Source organism: Polypterus senegalus, chromosome 13 (genome assembly GCF_016835505.1).
Source record: "Polypterus senegalus isolate Bchr_013 chromosome 13, ASM1683550v1, whole genome shotgun sequence".
In the NCBI taxonomy this organism is placed as follows: Eukaryota; Metazoa; Chordata; class Cladistia; order Polypteriformes; family Polypteridae; genus Polypterus; species Polypterus senegalus.
In genome coordinates this window covers 133959271-133980410 of record NC_053166.1, presented here as the reverse complement: position 1 = coordinate 133980410, position 21140 = coordinate 133959271, and the positions used below count along the sequence as shown (strand labels likewise).

The window sequence follows — 21140 nt, the reverse complement described above, 5'->3', positions numbered from 1 at the left end:
AAAGAGTTAACTGTTGTGTTTATCTTTGTCCATAGTCAAGCCCTTCGTTATGGCTCCAAAACGATCTGCTCCTGCTACTGCTTCAGGAGCCAAAAAGGTACAAGTTTTGGATAAGTTGACGTAAGGGAACAGCTACACTGCTGAAGGGTGCCATTACAACATCAATGAGTCCACAATTCTTTTTATTTAAAAAGGAGGAAAAGAATATAAGATCTACGGCCGCAGTGTCCTTTAACCAGGGCGCAAAACGAGTTGTAAGTGGGTGTAATAAGGTGGTAGTTTGGATGGAATTTGCTTTAGGGATTTAAATTGGAGACTGCCGGAAGAAGAACAATGGCGGTGCTACACAATCACCTGAAGAGGCTCCTTTAGAAGAGCTGTAACGCTCTCCTTTGTTGTGCAGTAAAATTAAACTCATCGTTATGGGACAAGTTGTCGTGTCATTGTTGGTGAGTACCCATAACTCATTTTCTACATAATTAGTACAAGTACGTACGTTTATTGTAACTGTACACACATTTTATACAATTTTTCTTGTATTGTAGGTATTTATTGCCGGTGGCCTGTTTCTTAATGGCTGTAACATACATATGTGATATCAGAGACGCTCTACAGTATCTTTAAAATAACATTTTGGTTTTATGTACAGCATTTGCATGTTATAGACTTTTCATTTATTTTTATATTACAGTTTTAAACATATTGTAATTGATTAGGTATTATGTATTAAAACTCCTCGATGATATACGATACGTATGTTTGTGAGTAGTATATAAACAGTGTGTTTACATACATAATTTCAACGAATCTTACCTAATAAGAGAATATAAAGGGTTTATGCTGTGTAACTGTGCGGGGAATATTTATAAACAGTGTGGGAGAGTTTATAAGGGCTTAAAATATATAAAAATAACCATACAAACATATGGTTTCTACTTCGCGGATTTTTACCTATCGCGGGGGATTCTGGAACGCAATCCCCGCGATCGAGGAGGGATTATTGTACTCCAATTTTGCTCCTCTATTCCAAAGACATACAGTATGTGTTAGGGTAATTGGCCTGGTGTGGATGGACCCTGCGATGGACTTCCTGAGATAGGCTTCGGTGACAACCACCCTAAACTGGATACAGCAGGTCAGAAAGTGTGCGAGTCGACTGATAAAGCAGAATGGGCATAAGTGAGATATGGAGAGTTGCAAGAAACTGAGAAAAATTTTAAAAGTTCCAAAATGTCTGCTGGTGGTAATATCTCTACTATAGATCAGTATTAATCCCAGGAAAGTACATTAAGGTTCAAAAGTTGATATTTGTTTAAAAAAAAAATCGTAAAACAATTTTGAAGCCAACTTCAAAGGAAAGATATTAAAATCCTTCACGCTAAATTTCAATAATTGTACAGAGTCCATTTGAAAGCCGCTGTTCAACACTGCCCTTTTAGACCTTTTCAAAGATGCCCTACAGTGAGATCAGGATGTGCTTTATTTTGGATCCGGGAGATGTAATAGAGCTTAAAAAAATTGATTAGCTTTTATCTTTTTTCTTTCAATCGTTTTTGCTACACCAGCATGCAGGTATTGCTGTGGTGCTTTCAAATCAGATACTGCAGCAGGGTTTCAACTTAATTCATTTCCCTTTAATTTCTCGGAATAAAAAGCATTTTCGGAAAGGGGAGAGATACCATCTTCTGCCTACTTTGTGGCACTCCAAGTGCTGAACAATCCCCATCACAGCCTGAAGTGTTTCCACATGCAATTCTCCATCTGATTGTCACCTCTCCATGCACTTTTATACAAAGCTGCTCATCCTAACCATGAATACTCTTAAAGTGTCCACCTTCTGATGGATCCTGCAGTTGAGCATCTCATGGGCACCTCAGGGCAATGGTCTCCTTGTGGATTTTTATTGAGAAATCAGTTAAAGGTTTGGTTTTATTTCCCGTTATAAAATCATATTTGCTTGACTAAAGTAGTGCTTTGCCCGCTATACTCTCACATTTGAAACCTCACCTGTTTCAGAGGCCAAGCAAACAAACGTTAAACCTTGAAAAGGGCAATAAAAGGGAAAAAAAAAGCCAATGGCACCTGTGCTGCAAATAACTGCCAGCTGCCAGAAAGTGGTCCGTGATCAAAAGCAAAGCAACAGCCTCAAAGGCAGCCTCTGCTGTAATAAAAGAAGGCCTCCCACTCCGCGGCACACCTTAGATACCAGGATCCTTTTTCATTTGCAGCCAACAAAAGTTCAACTCCACCCTGACTTTTAGCAAATTTCACTACCTTGAGCCTCTCCTTTCCAAAGTCGTGTGGTGCCAGTGAGAAAGCTGAGGCATCATCATGAAGAAACTTGTTTTTGGGGCCAACAATGGCATAAGCAGACTAGAAATTGGATGGGAAAACTACTTTCACTGATTAAGACCGTCCATCCACTGGATCTGTTTATCTGGTTTCCGAGTCTTGCAGAACCACAGCCTATCCCTGCAGCATTTGGTTACAAGACAGGAACCAACTCTGAATAAGACAATAGTCAAGAATAAAATGATGGGGGCCTACTGTCCTTCAGAGACTAGTAACTGGTCTAGCTAGTGGAGTGGCTCATGTTATTGTCCCACAGCAACCACTTTCCCTTCATCTCTGCCTTCCTCTCTTCAGACTCTCATATCTCTACCTTCTGCAAGCTCCTCCTGATACATCTGGTCTCTGCCGTTGAGATGGCATAAAGCCTACTCTTGAGCCACAACTTGCAAAGCCCTGGAATCACATCCATGATCAGAGGTGGCCTTTTTCTTTGGTGTCCCCATAATCGTAAAAAGAAATCCACATCTCCCAGGCAGCTCCCCATTCAGCCTGTCTCATAAATTCCCCTTTGGGACCTTCTGGGCCTCATCTCTTTGACCTTGTGCTGTCTCTCTTTCACATAGACTGAAGACCCTTGCCCTCTGGGACACTCATCATGCATACAGGAGCTTCCACACTGCCATACGCACAACATGACCTCTACTGATGGTGTGGTTCTCTTTCTCTGTTTAAGAGGCTGTATGCTGGACTGACCTTTGTCCTGTGCCAATCTGATGATGTCTTTGTCCAGGCAACATCTTGCCAGCCAGGGAGCACTTAACACAGTATATTGTGTAATCTCCGGAAATTAAATAGCAGCACGGACTGGTCTGCAATGTGAACAATTGAACCATTGATAATGTAAAAACAGACATGCAGTGCTGCAATATAAACACTCGACAACTGTTAGAGACAGCACCTCCAATGGGTGTCCAAAGCATCTGGATAGCAGTAGATGAAAAGTGTCTGTTGAGTTGGACAATTTGCTTATCATGTTTGCCTTCCATTCTTAGCTCCAAGGGTAAAGGAATACAGGTAAGCAGTCCAAGACCATTAGTGCTTTGCAAGACGAGCAAACCATAATGTTATAGCACATGGGCAGAAAGAGAGGCACTGTGCAGACAAAGTAAATCATCGGCCATTCATTGCTTGAAGTCGCTTATTCCAGCACATGGGCTGAAGACTATCATGGAAGTATCAGGAACCCTGGAGAGGGAACATGCACTGTAGAGTTGCCAATAAGCCTACTCCGCATATTATAAGAAGAAATTGGAATATTCAACAAAGAGACTGTATTGGACCCTGGGACTTTATAGGATTACAAAAGTCAGTTTGTCACGCTCGCACAGTATAGTGAAATTCTTACTTGTACAAGCTAATCAGAATGCAGCACACTAAGGGAGTACAAAACTTCAGGTTTCTGTCTCTCCTTACAGTGATGGCACATTCAGTGCCACTATACAGACATGCCATTCTGTTTCAGAGCTAAACGGCAGAAGGGCCAGCCACTGTTGGAACCTCGGCACCCCAACTAAACATCACCACAATAAAAACGTCACATCCCATCCAAGTCATTTAAATTTGTGACACTCCTCAGATGAACGGGCAAGCCTGTGGGTGTCAAGTTGCCCAGAGAAAAAACAAGCCAGGGGTTGAGCTGTTCTAATGCATCACCATTCCCTGCTAGGTAAATGACGGATTTGCATTGAAAGAAAGAAAAAGAAATGCAAGAAAAACTCAGATTGCAAGAAGATTCAAATTCACGCCTCACACTCGCCAAAATCCCCTTTTACCACCAAGAAAGTAAATGAAAATTTAAATTAAAAAGCAGTACAAAAATGTGTCTCTTCACCCTACTATCCCACATTTACCTCCCTCCATTGTTGCGTTCAGGTCTCAAAGCTGAACAGGCAGAGCCAACAAATGATCTAAAAGCAATAAAATGTGCATTTCGCTTTGATGATTACACACGCTTCTCTTGTGGCTTTTTGCTTTCATGTTTTTACGAAGACACCGACTTCTTAGGCCATGCCTGTTTGAGGTAGTTCAGGCAAGTTACTATTGCAGGTGAACAACAGAAGACTTGATTCCTCACCTCACAAAAAAGAAAATCTCTCCCCTAGTAATGTATCCAGTGATATTAATTCAATGGCATTTCCTCAGGTACCATCCATTCCTTTATGTTTGCTGATAACAACTTTAATTACAGAGTGACGGGCGGTTCATCACAGGTTACTCTCACACCTTAACCTAACACTGAGCTTGATGAGAGTCCCCAAGCGGGCTTATCTTTCCACGTGGCAGGAAAGTAGAGGACACCAACCTTCTCTGGCACCCCAAGTGCTTTCATTCTTTCGGACATGTCCTTATTTCCATACTTCATTACTAAGGACAAGAATAAACTCTGAATGTGTCCGTTGTAGTGCCCCCTCACATGTATACCCACTTTTATTCACATTGCACCAGAGACAGCAGTTAAGCTACTATACAAGTCCTTGGGATGTGGATAGACGGGGGGACTATGGGGGACAGATCAGTATCAGGCAAACCACACACAGAACACAAATCACCTACAAACAAAAATATGGAAACTCCACAAAGACAGTGGCTTGGCCGGAAACTCACTTGTATTGTAGCTTGACTAGGCACCACTGTAGGTTTAAGGGCTTCTCAGTCCGGTTTATTTACGGACCCTCCACCAATAGATTTTCTAAGCTTGTTCAATCCAGTTTCAATAGCTTTGGGGGTTAAGGCAGGATTGAATACTGGATGGACTGGCAGTCCGTTAAAAAGCACAACTCATTCATACCAGGTCAGCTTAGAGGAGTCATCACCCTAAATCTTCACGTGTTTGTGATGAGGGAGAAGTGCCTGAAGAAAACCCACATGAACATGGGGAGAACATGCAAAGTCTGATCTGGGATTTGCATAACAGGTCCTCCTGTTATGTTATTGTGTGTGTGTGTATTACATAAATATTGTCACACATGTGTGTCATTCTTTGTAAGCAATCCCACCCTGTAAGTGCAGGGAGGGCATCTGATTCTGCCCTATCCGGTCAGAGGTTTCTAAAATCAAGGTGGTGTCACATTCTGGACTGATACTCGAATGAGACGGTGCTCTGAACCAGACTTGAAAGGCTATAAAATAGTGACAGCGGCTCTTTATTTCAGTTTGTATGTGCCATTGTATGCGGTTTCTGTTAAGACCTTTTTGGTTAATTAATAGACAACCCAGTTGGTGCCCCAACATTTATTGGGAACCAGTGTACTGCTTCAAACAACCACTATTTTTTATAACCAGAGTCGGGAGGGAGTGAGACAAACCTTGCCAAAGGAGGAGTGGAGGGGAAGGAGAAAAAGAAAGAGAAACAGAAGAGGAAAGAAGGCAAAGACAGTGTGTTGTATTTCTTGTACTGTGCATTGCTGTGGGAACTATTTGGGAAGCGTTTCCCACAGCTCAGTAAACGTGTGTTGTGTGCCTGGTGTGTCGGGATTGTGTGGCTAGTGCACCCCTTGCAGGCCACTATATACTGTATTATATTATATATACACAACATACATATAGAACATACACATACATACACACATGTATACACACTGTGAAGCCTAAGGGCACATATAGCCGCCCTAACCCGACACGGAGAGGTACAGACACAAATTCCAACACAAAACACATTTTATTTTTTCTTTCTTTCGTGGGAAACACCTTCCCCCATTTCCCACAAGTACAACACAGTTCCAAAAGCACAGTCACTGTCCTTGCTTCTTTCCTTTTCCAATTCACTGACCTTCCGCCTCCAATCCTCCCTCATAAGCTTTGTTCTTCTTCCACCCTATTCTGGCTCCTGAGTAGTGTCACCTGGCCCCTTTTATAAGGCACCCGGAAGTGCTCCAGGTGCTCACTGTTCCACTTCCGGTTGTGGCAGAAGAGCTGCACTCCAGGGCTCAGCAGTAGCTACAGCACCCCCTGGCGGCGACCACGGATCTCAACAAGGCTGTATCATGCTCCAACTCCCACCTAGCACTCCAGGGGAGGTAATGCTCTGGATACACTCCCTCCTCTGGTCCTTGCAACACGAAGGCGTCCCGGCTAGGCAAAGGCCCCCGGCCATACACCACAACACATATACGAATACTAGCCCACATTCCCTTTCAAACTATAGGATGAAGGAGAACCAACCAGAAGAAGGCCGCTGTCACTTCAGTTAAAGCCACCAGTTGGGCCTCTTCCTGTCCACTTCTTATACATACTGCACATATCGTCGCCTACCCAGAAATCTGGGACCAGATTCTAAGGAGGGCACAGCTCCTTCAACCAGAGGCCTTTAATTCCTCATGGAGAGCTGTGAAGACTGGCGACCAACTTCAAAAACCATGTATTTTGAATTGCCTTTTCCACGTGAACATTAAATGGGGTGTAACTGGAAGCCCCAGCCCTTTACTTGATTCTCTATTAGTGTGTGTGTAAAATTATATATTGCAAATTTCATTTTTAAAATCTGTTATAGATATTATATTAATAAAAAAGGGTGGCATGGATGCACAGTCGGTGGAGCTGCCCTCATGGATCCACAATCCTGGTTCAAATCCCCTGCCTGGACATTACCTGTGTGGAGTTTGTATGTTTTTTCATGCCTAGGTAGTTGTTCCCGATGTCCTCCCACATCCCCACCCATTTAAACAAAGGCCTGATATGCAGGTGACAGACTGAGTGCTGATGAGAAACAGACTAAGGTGGCTTGGACACGGGAAGTGAAAGCCACAAGTTGTAGAGGTGCACCATGGTGGAGGTAGAGGGGATGCAGCCTAGGAGGAGGCCAAGGAAGAAGTAGCTGGAGGTTGTGTCAGGTGATTTAAAAAGTATAAGTCTCAACGCAAAGGATACTGCATACCATAAAGAGTGGAGGAAAAGGGTTTAGGGGGACAATGGGCTAAGCTGAGTAAATCTTTTCAATGGCTGTTAAACTGGTTAGGATAATGATAATCTTCAAAGACATGCAGGTTAGACTGACTGACAATTCCAAATTGGCCCCTTTGTGAGCAGAAGTGTGTATGAGTGGGACCTGTGATGTCATGCTGCTCTATCCAGGGCTGCTTCCTGCCTTGCACACAGTATTGCTAGGACTGGCTCCAGCCCCCATCTCCATGATCTGGAATAAACAGGTTTAAGAAAAAGAAGAGATAAACGTAAGCTGCTATGCAAGTTGCTTCTTTGACCCTTGCTTGAGGTGAACCTACTACATGTCTAACAAGACACCGCAAAGCCCACTAAGCTCTCTCTACTCACACCTGATTCCTCTTTACACCCCCTAGTATCCACATAACCCTGACATGACTCGGATCTTGTTTTTTCCACATCTCCTTTACCAAATGTAATTAAAAAACGAATGTCTGTCAAAGCCAAAGCCACCAACCACTCACATCTTCCTACCACCTGGGAACAACTCATCCAAGTAGAAGTCTGACCCAAAGCACAAAGTCAAAAGAGATCAGTAAAAAGTGCAAATAAAAATATGCAAATAAGGACAAACATTTCTACAGCTTCATCCAAACCCTTGGGTTCTGCGCTGCCATTGATTTTCATTTTGCCTGCATGAGCTGCAGCTTTCTACTAAATTTCTTAATTGCAGCATCTTGGCCTCTTCAATCTGTATAGAGAAAGTAATTTAAAACTGCCCTTGGTATACAGTACATCATACGTTTGCAAGCGAACCCATTAAACTTTTACGTTAAATAATAGCATTGTGCAGATGCTCCGCTCTGCTCTTCCTGTTTTTTAACTTCACGGCATCTTGTTAAAATGCTTTAATGAGCAGTGCACACGGTGAACACAGCTTCTATGTGTCTTATTAATATATTCATTAAATGGCCACTAGAATTTTTTTAATTAATTAAGCTGGTGGCTGGGAAAATACAAAACAATGATCTGACTCATACAAAACCGCAGTCACCATGGAGACATGGTCAGATGTACAAAATAACCAGTATAATCATCATCTTCATCATACTAGTGTCCCATCTGGGAATTGTTCCATGCTTGGTCCTAATGCTCCTTCCACCCATCCATTTTATGGTTTCCTGACACCATAAAATGGAAAAAAAATATTCAGGTTTTGAAAATAGTTGGTAAAATGGATTATCATGATATTCTGATGGAGGTCTGAGGTGGATGGGGTACTAAGCTGACAAGAGACTGGAAAAAAGAGACCCCCTTACATTGAGTGGTAGTCCAGGTAAATGTTTATGCACACTTCAAAGTAATTCTGAAACAGGACAGTTCTGTCCACTAGACAGCCTCCGAGATAAAACACAGAGATAATAGAGTATGTATGAAGACGGGAAGGTGCCCTAAGAGCTTTATTGGGAATGTGGCCTTTAATTATAATCCAGGGAACAGTGGAGCAAGGGGAGGCAGTGGGACCCCAGATTGGGCAGCAGTAACCCTTGGGTGGCATGCAAATGGCAGCTACCAGCTAATACTGAGTGGAAACGAAATGAAACAAGAACGTGAGATGGAGGATGGATGAGGTGGAGAGATCTGGTGTGCTTCTTATGTGGGGAAGTAGACAGATAGGTCTGTTACATACTGTTACTCAACCAGGCCTAGTATGACAGCCAGGACTGCATTAATAGATGTGTTTACTCAACAAAGGCTTGGATGCTTGATTATGTATGCCACCATCTTATATAGGCTTTGCATCCTGATGTCAGATGAGATTTTTGTGTCAATTTACAAGCTTTGTAATCAACAACAGAATGAGTGCCAGAATGATGTCTTGTAAATACATAATAAAAAATTATAATAATACTAAAATATAAAGACACATATCAAGTCTAAATTAAACGAATTATATATGTTTAAAGACAGTGATTCACAACACAAGTGAACCAAATAAGAGTTAATAAGCTAGCAGGCCCCAGGCAGCAAGAAGACAAAGCAAGGAATATATCATTTTTAAAAATGTGTGCTATTTAATTCTGTGTCCACTTTACATATTTTATTTTCTACTTTTCTTTCAGGATGGAGATTTTTAATCACAGGAACTGATAGCTCCATTCACAACCATTTTGAGTGTAGCAACAGCGTCTATTGCTACCCTGTGACTGGCAGCACTGCAACACAGGACATCATCGTGTGATCAGCATAAAGCGGATTCAGAAAGTATTCAGACCCATTTAATATTAAATGCTCAAAATTGCTATTTTTGCCCATCAATCTACATTCAATAACCCATAATGACAAACTGAAAACAAAAAGGTTTACAAATTTATTAAACTAAAATCTCCCCTTCCGTCCCCCCCCAATATAAGTATTCAGATCCTTAATTCAGTGCGCTGTAGAAGCCCCCTTTGGCAGCAATTACAGCTTGAGTCTCTATAAGCTTTGCATACTGGCATTTAAGCAGCTTATCCCCATTCCTACTGGCAGATCCCCTTAAGCTCCATTAAATAATATGAGAAGTTTGTGTAAACCGCCATCTTCAGGTCTCTCCACAGATGCTCTATGGGGTATAAGTCTGGAGTTTGTCTGGGCCACTCAAGGACATTCACAGACTTGTCCCTAGGCCATTTCCAATGTTGTCTAGCCTGTACGATTCATGTGATTGTTGTGATAAAATGTGGACAGTCGCCCCAGTCAAAGATCATGTGCACTCTGAAGTGGTTTCCTTAAAGGACCTCTGTGCATTTGACTGCATTCATCCTTCCCTCTAATCTGACCGGTTTCCCTGTTGTTTTCACAGAGAAGCACTCCCATTGCATGATGTTGCCACCATCACCCATCATCGTAGGGATGGTATTGGGCAGGTGATGAGCAGTGTCCAGTCTTTATTTGAAGATCTGCCAAATGTATTTCACTTTTGTTTCATCAAACCAGAGAACCTTTTACCTTATTCTCTCGGAATGCTTTAAACTGTCACATGCCTTTTGATCAAAAGTGTCTTCAATTGCGACAATCTATAAACACTTGATTGCTGGAGTACTAATAACATGGTTGTCCTTCTGACAGGTTTTCCCATCTCAGTAGAGGACTTCTGAAGCTGGATTAGAGTGATCATTGAGTTCGTGGCCACCTCTCTGACCAAGGACCTTCTTGTCTGGTTAGTCAGTTTGACCAGACAGCCAACTCAAGAAAGAGTCTTGATAGTCCCAAACTTCTTCCATTTCTCAATTATTAAGGTCACTGTGCTCCTCAGAACACTCAAAGCTTTAGAAATGGTTTTATCCCCATGTCCTGATCTATACCTCACCACAATTCGCTTACAGAGAGTTCCTTGGTGTTTGTCCCGACGTGCAGTGTGAATTGTGGGACCTTCAATACACAGGTGTGTGCCTTTCTAAGTGGTGCCCAATTAATTCATTTGGCCACAATCAAGTTCATGACACATCTCAAGGAGAATGAAAGCAAAGAGGATGCACCTGACCACAATATGGGGTGCCACAACAAAGGGTCTGAATATGTATATGAATGAGAGATTTCAGTTTTTGACCGTTCTGAAAACATGCTTTCACTTTGCCATTATGGGTTATTGTGCGTAGAATGATGGGTAAAATGGCAAATTTATTCATTCAAAATTAAATCTACAATGCAATGTGTTAATAAAGTTTATCTAATCTAATAAACTGTGCAGAAAGTGAAGGGGTCACAATACTTTCTGAATCCCCTGTATAACATGACAGTGTAGTAAGCCCAATGTCCAAGTCTATGAATATTTTATAAACAAACTACTTTAATTTGGTTAGTGATTTGGTTAGGAAAAAGACCTTTAGGCTGACAAGACTTTTTGCATTTGTTTTTGACTACGCTTCGAAGCTCGGTTTTTAAACACGTCTGGTTTTCCGAGCTTTTGCCTATTTGTTGACAGCTGTTTAGTTTCCCCCTGTCAGTGAGTCCCATTTCTTGCTCCACCTATTATTCTGAGGGAGGTTTCAAAACTTCTAAACAAGCAGACCTGACCTCCATTTTACATCAGTCATTTTCTAGGGCACTCATCACACCTCCTTCTGGTGGTGCCCTACTAGGCTGACATGAGGGAAGCACTTTGTCAATGCCATCTTTTGCAGTCTAATAGAGCCTTGCTGGGCCCTGTCCCACACCTGGCAACCTTCCATAAACCGGGCATCCCATCACAGCATAAAAATGTGGACTCTGACAGACTTCTATTATTAAGCAGAATCCCTCACATGGAAAACGGAAACTGTAAAGCAAAAGTAGTTAAGCACTGACTTTAATTAATATTCTCTCTGGTGTTTAGTGTCGAACAACATAGTTCTGTGTAGTGCAACCATGCCATCTAGACGTCTGTTAACCTCAAAGGCAGGAAGGAAGGAGTTGGAACAACAGCAACAACATGAATCATCTGTGGAACGGGCGAGTTATTATTATTATTATTATTATGAATAAATCTCCTCATGCAAATAGGCTAATTTCAGTGGCAGCGTAATACAGTCAACATTCAGTCGGATCTGAGGAATTTTACTCTCCAGTCACGATTCAAACTAATCTAAACTTTTATACCCAAGATGAGTCCATTTAAGAAAAGAAAAAAAAAAAATCAGTTCAGCAGTTTACTGTGACCTTTTAAAAAAAATTAGAAGACCTGCCCTATCTTTTCATCAGCCGGTAAATATTTGCATTGCAAAGGCCAGCCACAATAAATTAGACAAGAGGCTGTCATTTAGATTACATCAGTATCTCATGGTGAGTGGGGAGCCTTGTGTGTGTGTGTGTGTGTGTGTGTGTAAGAGGGGTTGCTTGAAAACTACACAAGTAAAATAAATCCCATGAAATACACTTCTTTAAACCCAGACAAACACACGCCTCTGTAAAGAGTGGAGACGGAATTCCCTTTACGGTATAAGGTTATGTGTTAGGCCACTGCGGCAGCAGCTGAATTTTAAATGTGCCAATAGCCCTGAATCTGCACATCCCAAAGCAGCTGATGGTAAAATTAAATACAAAATGGTCTGACGCGTTGGAACGCTGGGCAGGCTGCCCCGAGATCATTTTGAAACACTCAGCTCTAAACTCATTAGGCCCAGCCATAGCTGGCCTCAAAAAGCAAATAGTTTTGAGCAGCCAATTGCTACAGTTCAGTTAAGATTACAAGATTTTCTTTTCTTGAATTAAAAAAATAATAATAATAATAAGTCATAGCAACAGTCTCCAGAGCAGGATTTTTTTTTTGTTTGCTTGCAGTGGAACTGTGTATGTAAAGTTAAGCAAAAGACAAAATAAACCATCAGTCGAGAAAAGCAATTTACAACTTTGTCTGAGATATGCAACCGTAGCCCTTTGGGACAAAGCTAATACAATTTTGTCACTACAGTAAACTCCTAAGCAAACCCAATGCCTCAGCAATTGCTACAAAACTCTTAAAAGAAAATGCCATCGGTCACCAACTTGTCCTGTGCCGTCTTGCATGTAAATAACCAGAAGCCATGGTCTCCACTTCCCAAGGGTGCAGGAAGAGCAGGTTACTAGTCCTGACCTTGCCAAATCTCGGGGGCTCACACCAAAGCACCCATCTTTCACAGCGACTCTTATTGGCTGTGTGAGTTCACACCTCATCATCTCAGCTTGTCTCTTCTCATCCCCTTCTGTCTTGACCTTTTCAGGCTCATCATGAGCACACTGTCTATGTGGTGTGGCTCAGAGCCGGCCTTAGGGTGAAGCGAATGAAGCGACCTCTTCGGGCCCACAGCTGGAGGGGGCCCACTGCGCCCAAGGTTTTTTTTTTTCCTGTGATGCGACGCTGCTGCAGAGGGCCCAATGGCACAACAGACTCCTTCACTGCAACCTCTATTACTATTTTTTTTATATATATAATTCAAGGGCAACATATTCCATCACCTAATTACTCCACGTGGTCATCTCCACTCGGCACTCCAATCTTCATTACGTTTCACTCAGGCCCGCGCGTCTGTTGCCGCCTCCACGGCTCACCTGTGCCTCTGTCCTCTGTCCACATTTATGCGGGCCCACTCCGACCTCCATCACTCATACCCTTCACTCAGGACCTTGTATGACAGTCTGCACTGACAGCCTGCACATTTGGCTCCTGTCAGTGTGTTACGGTTACAGTTGTCAGTGTCAAATGGAAATCATCAAAAAGTGATGGTTGTAGATGCCGGGAAAATGCATTTCTGCAGCTCAGAGCTCTGCCCTGGACCCCCTAGCTGCAGGGGCGGGCCCCGTAGTTTGCTTCGGGCCCGAAATTGTCTAGAGCCGGCTCTGTGTGGCTTTCCCTCTCTCAGAGCAGATCACATTAATGAATTAATTTCCCACAGTGATGCCCCAATGGACTTCTTCTGGCTCAGAGGGACCTCAGACACTCACTCATTATGTCTACTCATCTTCTCTCTTTGATCTCCATAATCACACATCCTTTGCAATCCGACTCTCACTCTCTCACAGAGTGAACATAAATCTCCCACAATCACTGTAAGCATTGATCCTCGCCATATCAGCCTCTTTCTTACCATTTCCTGCTTGAAGCTCAACATGAACATATACCTTACGTCCTTCAAGTCATCAAACATAAAGTGGACACGAATCTCATCCAATGAATTTCTTTACCAGATAGATCCATGCTCATTCACAATCAGCACACACGACTGTGCTGAACCTCACAAAGTTACACAAGTTGCCCCCCACATCTGTTTTAGCAGGGCCTTGTGGTTTCTTATGTCCCAACTGTCCACACGCATAACACACAATATGTGTTACACCCTTTTCTTCAGTTTCTTCAGGCATTTTAACACAGATTTTCCACACCCCTCTGACCTAATACTTTAAAGTAATGTCCAACAGAATATCAAGTTTCTTTACTGCAATTTCTCCCACAGCTTCCTCTTTTTGCTGCGAGAGAATTTTCAGCAGCCTCCGGATTCCATTGGTCAACTCAAATTCAAATTTCTGGATGGAACGACCTTAAAATCTGCTCTAAAACAATCAAGTTGTTAACTTGCTTCTTAAAGTGCGACTAAGGTTTAATCCATTTCTCACAAAGATCTTGTAACCTTGCCCTTGTCTTTTTAAGGTGCTCGAGCTGACCATCACCTAATGTGTAACTCTCATCTTGGACCTCAAACCTTTCCAAAAAAGCTACTTTTAATTTATCTTGGTCATTAATATTTTAATATTCAAAGAAACATCAGCTTCTCTCGTATTCCCAGCCAATAAATGCATCATCACCCATTCCTCCTTTGGCCATTCAAAAGTCAAAGTCATATGCTCAAAAGCAGATAAATAGTGTGCAACATCTTCAGCATTTTGGTAACATAGCATTCCGGGATATGCCCAATCACATTTACTTTTATGTTTTCCAGGATTATCCCTTGAGGATAAGACCAGATCCAGACTCTCATCTGCTGACCTTGAATGAGAAACCTCAACTTGCACCAACCAAACCTGATGATGCAAGGAACACTAAATCGGTTCTTGAAGTTTGGTGTTGGCATCACTTTGCTCTTCATTCTCTTTTTTTTTACATAAAAATGTGTTTCTATTCTCAGGTACGTCTGCTGCACTAGCCCCTTGCCTCTTTTACCTGTTTAAATCTTCCTGGTATCCATCATCTACAGTCTTTCTACATTTTCACAGCATAACTGCCAAAGTCTCAAAATGTCAGTTTTATTTTCTATATAGACACACCCATGCTTTAAAAAAAAAAAAAGTCCCACTTCCTGGGTAATGGTATTCATCCCATCATAAACGTGATGAAGCATACTGGTTGGCAACTAGAAAAGCATATAAGATTTTTGTTATCTCCAGCACAAGATTAGTCCATGCTGTCCCAGAAGATACAGAGACTTTACAAATAGTCTGGAATGAAGTTGATAGATAGATAGATAGATAGATAGATAGATAGATAGATAGATAGATAGATAGATAGATAGATAGATAGATAGATAGATAGATAGATAGATAGATAGATAGATAGATAGATAGATAGATAGATAGAAAAAAAAACAATTATACTGTTCCAGTTGCCAACCAGTACAATTCATCCCAATGTCATTACTTGCGTGTTTTAACCCCATTCACTTTCAGACGCCCCACTCCTGGACTCTGCAGGCTCACGGTGAATACATAGTCTACCTCGTCTGGTTTTCCTCTCCTTGTTCACATCACATCGATAATGGAGTGAGCTTGTGCTGCCAGCATGAACGTCAGCAGACTCGCGGGGAGCCGGCACGCCTTTACATCTGACTTGTGCTCTCCCTGCGAGCTACTGACTGCCAGGCCCAGTTGTTGTGACCTCCACAGTCTCGCAATGAGCACATATTCTACCCGGTCTGACATTCCCTTTTCAAGCTCAGAACACACCTATAATATGGTAAGCGGAGTAACTGTAGGACTGTGACAGCGTGCATCTGCAAAAGAAACAAAAGGTAAAGGTCATTCCCTTGCCGAAAACAAAAAGACGGAAGACTAAACAGACCAAATGTTGTCCATCTTTTTTAATACATGGGACTAACCTTTACCTTTTTGACTTATAGTAAAATAAGCTTCTTCTACACTCTTATATATAATGGTTACTCTTCTTCTTCTTCTTTCGGCTGCTCCCGTTAGGTCCTCAATGGTCCTTAACTGGGTGGTGTGGTTCCCCATAGAACAACTAGTTGACAAAGAAATATTTCATTCTGTAAAAGGGTAGTTTGGGCTTTGAAAAGGTTCCTGTTATGTGGGTAAAGGAGAAATATTTGAATGTATAGTAGGCAGTGTAGTAGCCCAACGTCATGCCTTGCTGATCATCACCCACTCCACAGTCAGCCTTATCATCCTGTGCAAACTCAATAAGGGTACAGATCCTATGCTGTCTGGCTTACCACCTCTTGAAGTTTTACCTGGTCATAAAAATAAAACATCAACTCTCTTAGTGGGCATACAAGTGACGTCTGACTCAGGTTACCCCACTCCACCACCATGTCACCCACAATTGTTGTGACCCCCCCAGGTATTTACATCCTACACAATTGCCAGATTTCTACTGTCTCAGCGAGCGCACCTCCCTCTCAGCTGAATGCTATTGTGAGAGCCCAACCTGTCACACACGAATTGTCCTTTTCATACTTACTATGATCTTGTTTTTCCATCAAAGTAAAATCTCAAAGTCTTTCATTCAGGTTATTGTCTCTAGCGTCACCTCGATATTCACTCACTACATGTAATAAACTGAGCTAGTTTTAAACTCTTACAAATAATGGTTATTTAATCCCACTTTACTGGATAGTGTGGTTCCTAGCAGAACAATTATTTGGCATGTAACCATTTAATTCTTGGAAGGGATCTTTAGGGCTTTGGAAAGGTTCTTAAAATGTGGATAAAACAGACGTTTTTATTGAATAGTAGGATACCTATCAGGATTCTAACAAATCAAGAAAACCTGAACTTGGTCTGCAAAAAAAATATGAACCCACTGGTACTGTATTTTAACAGATCTATTATCATCTATTCATGGTTATTTATGGAGCCTGCTACAGATCTAAATAAATAAACGTTTTGTCTGCAAACTTCATACAGAGGGTTCTTTTGGGAATCCAAAAATGGTTTCTATATGTCATCACTCTGAAAAACCACTTTTGGTTTCATTTGGCACCTTTATGTTTACAACTTGAGTGAATCTAAGGTGTGTGTGATCCTCATTCACTGTGATCCGTGGGCCACTCCCTGTAGTTGCGACCCCTAGGGTGCCACAAAGTGATGCCATCCTGTCCAGCCTAGCTTTTCCCTTTTAGTTCAGGACACATTTACGGTAAACTGAATGCTAACATGAAGCAATGAGTGTGCACTTCTGTCTAAACTGAACTCTGCTGCGAGCGCACAACCTATCACGTAAGGATTGTCCTCCTCGCATTTATGACAATCTCGCTTTCCCGTCTAAGTAAAATCTATTAGACTTTGCTTCAGATTATAGCCTCCAGTGCCACCTCCTGTTAAACCGATATTTATTGCCTACCGACAAATGATACATCGCGGATTCTACACAAGGAGCACAGCTAGCCCTCGCTTTCCGGATTTGCGGCACTGAACGACCACGACGAGATAGAAATCACTACGCCTTTCTGCCTGACACAGACTGACATGGACAGCTGATCTTGCGCACCTCCGCCGGGTTCAAGTGCACAAAAAGTCGCGGCGAGAATGCGCGCTCGCGTGGTCACGCACAGAATGCAAACGCTGCATAAGCGCCAGCTAGAGCCACTGACGGGAAAATCAAAACTCCAAGAGAAAGCGAGAGACGAGCTTCGAGCCACATGCTATCTTTAAACAGCAAGGCTTTAGTGAGATTACACAAAATGAAACGGACGCTCGAGCCTCAAAGTTCAGGCTCCCTCCGCTGTGCAGCACCTGTCAATACAGCATCATTTCCCTCAAGATCCCCAATCAGAGGATATTCACATTAAAGCCATCCAAAGTAAGCAACCATTTACACGAGAGAAAAGAAAGTGCAATTAACTCTGGCGGGAAAAGGCTTAATCACAACACAAGCCACACATCTTTTTTTATTATTATTATTTTAGCGGGTTGCCATTAAGCCGTTTACAGCGTTTCCCTGTAAATAATTAGAGGCGGTCGCATGTCCGCTACAATCTTATAGCATAGTGGCAAGGTGCCGAAAGGTAGCCTGCGCATACTGCAGCAATAAATCAATGTAATAAGGCATATGTCGGATGGGAATGCAATCCACAAAAAGATCGCTGCATGGAACTTTTCGCTGCTAAGTCGTACGAATCACTGATGACTGACTCCGTATGTCGGGGCTTTCTCAAAAGAGTGGGAGTCTAATACTGATCAAATCTTTCCTGAGATCTTGAAATTTCTGCACCTAGCTTGGACCTTACTATACCGTGTGATACTAATTCTGAGCACCCTAGTAGGCTACATTACATATGAGATGCTTCCTTTTGAAAGATCCGCTATTACCGAAGAAGGGGACCTTCTTGAGTTGTGCACTTACTTCACGAAGTTCGGGACCTCAAATCTTATTCTAAAATGTGGCGTGATCAAGCGCCTCACTAGCGAATCTAAAAACAAGCCCCAAATAAATACTAACAACGCACCTCTGCAGCATAAGGCTATTAGCATAACGGAATTCGGGGCAGATTAAGACAGTCCTTTATAGACCGGACGCAGGCACTCCAGCACAGCGCACAGGATAAAGAGAATGTTAGGCAAAACGTATTCTTGTCATTGCAGCGCTGCAATCAGGAAAGCAGAAAGCACTGCAAGAATGCCAACACGTAACCAGCAAAGAAATAAACAAGTGAAACAATGTTTAAAACACTATAGCTCGGAAAGCCAAATCCTCCCAGCGGTAACATATTGAAGGGGGAATACAGATTTCATTTCAAATCTAATATCCTACCCACTGGTTTCCTAGTATTCCGTATTCATCCGATTAATAAAGCCCTTGATGTAATCTTTGTTCTGCTTAGCCGCTTTCTTGCGTAAACAGACCGGGATCATCTCACTATTGTGTTCTAGGCACACCATCTGGATTAGAATTCCCTTAATGCAATCTCCGAGATTTCAACTTTGGCTGAAATAAACAAAAAGTCAACAAGCGTGCATTACTCGAGTAAATATCTGTGGTGGTATGCGAGGTTTCTGTACCTGACGTGGCTTCAGCACTTATGCTCAGTGCAGGTTGTGCGGAGTCAGTTATATCACTACATTTAACCAAACTTGCCATGTAATTTATTCACTTTCCCGTAATAAATACATAAATAAATACAATACAGAATTTCTCCGTAAAGTATAAATGTACCCATTCCCATTTTCTCTGCACAGCATTAAACGCGGACACATGTGCAAAATACACAAATTATTCTCCAAATTAAGACACTAAATGATTTTGTCCTAGTGTGGTAAACAATCCCAGCGTAAAAAAATTGGTATGACTCCAGTAAGGAGAATGACAGAGAAGACTGAATTAAAAAAAAACCAACACTGACCTACCGGCCATTAATCTTGATATAACGGTCATTACCTGATCGGCGTTTCATATAAAAATAAGCAGATATTGTATTTGCAGTCAACATTAATTTGGTTTTATATTTTTCTGAGTAATTATGAAAAGTAAAATGAAGTGCATGCCTTCAGGAGGCCTCAATACATCTAAGATGAATGAATGAGAAAACTTCCAGAAGCTACTGTGAATGCATTAATAACTGTGATATATTTTCATGTATACTGAAGTTTTTCTTTGTGCGTGTGTGATTGACTTATCAAATGTAAGTCAATGAACTTGTGCCATTGGCATCTAAAGGCGTTTTAACAGCAAATTACAATTTGCGTGAATGCATGCAATCAGTGGCAACAGAGACAACAGAATTCTTTTTTAACATAAAACCAGAATAAAAGCCCTACCACATCAACACAAAATAGTATGACTAAAAATGAAGTGTCAGTCTTAAAATCAGAGTAGCCATCCGCACCAGACAGGAAATATGTGCGGAGCCAACCTGCAGAAACACCAAACGCACAGACGACTTCCCAACGCCAGTCCTCGCAGAGTGGCGGTGCGGACCCCGTACAGCGACAGCGGACCGCTTGGTATACAATCGCACACACACATGCGCGCGTGAACAGCGACTCTTACCTTGTGCTACAGCCCGCAACACGTGGCCGTGGAGCAGCAGAAACGCCCACCAACTCCATGTAAACTTTTCGCTTTGCTTCCCAGCCCTGCGTCTAGAATGGGCTCTCGCAGTCTCCGCAGTGGCGTTCCTCCCGGCGCTGTTTTTTCTTATTTCCCCTTGCGGCTGGCACCGACGTATTGCCAAACCCCAAGCTGTGCAATCCCGGCTCTGTTGTTCACGGGTGTCGCCGGCAATGCCACCAGAGCAGTATGAACTCGTGAGGCCGGAGACATCGGCACACTTTCGCGCTGCTGCGCTGTGGGCTGCCAGTGCGGAGCTGCTTCCTGGGTGCTGGTCGCCGATCGCGTCCAAATCTCTCGAGTTGGCAGGAGCCTGTGGACCCCGATTGCAGATTTGACTATCCGAGCGCGGCTCCATCAACGTAGAGATGCCCAAGCTCACTTTGAAACCTCTCATTGTCGGTTTTTCTGCAGTCTCGCTTCTACCAGCAGCGCTACCTCCGCCTCCAGCGATGCCACAAAGAGGGAGCTCGTTAATGCATCTGCCAACAGGAACACAAACCCAAAAGCATCCGCTTAATCACAGGGAGAAACGCTTGGGTTTCGGTCCTTTCACTCTTTTCTGGTTCGTTTGGGTGTACCCTTTAATACTTCGCCTCCATTCCCAAATTAAACTCTTTCCCCTTATCCATTAGATGATCCACCACTCGCTCATCTTTTTTATGAATGCGAGTTTAACTTAATTTCTCAGAAAATCTTTGGCAGAATGTATCCGATGACCGCAGGTTTCTTGACTAATCCAGATGCTGCACAGGTGCCAAAAAACTTGAAACGAAAATAAAAATAAATCTAATTCCAATTAGTGTCGCAGACCACAAAAAAATATCTCCCTCAACTGGATAATCCAAACGAGTTTTCTCCTCAAATTTTAATTCGAGTAGGGTGCACTTCTGATCAATCCAAGTAATCCAAGTTGTAAAAAGCGCCTGAGAGAAAAGGAAAGAAGAATATACATGACAGTGTGATGCAGAGGCACGATCACAACGAACACAGGCAGCGCTGCGTTCACTCTTATATTAGAAATATATAATTCATAAACAGCTGATCAGCTGAATACATATATTTACGAGGGATAGCACATCATATTATATAAAAATTGTATCATATAAACAGTGAATGAGACCACAGCGAGACTCGA

At 42.4% G+C, this 21140-nt stretch overlaps 1 protein-coding gene across 3 annotated transcripts in view; it reads right to left on the bottom strand.

Moving 5' to 3' along the window:
- Positions 1 to 21140, bottom strand: part of sdk1a (sidekick cell adhesion molecule 1a) — a 1556037-nt gene that overhangs the window by 1534672 nt on the left and 225 nt on the right. For all 3 annotated transcript variants that reach the window (XM_039774120.1, XM_039774121.1, XM_039774122.1), the window contains exon 2: positions 19943 to 20928. In XM_039774120.1, coding sequence (XP_039630054.1) covers positions 19943 to 20399 — 457 coding nt within the window. In that variant the 5' untranslated portion in view covers positions 20400 to 20928. The remainder of the gene's footprint in view (positions 1 to 19942; positions 20929 to 21140) is intronic.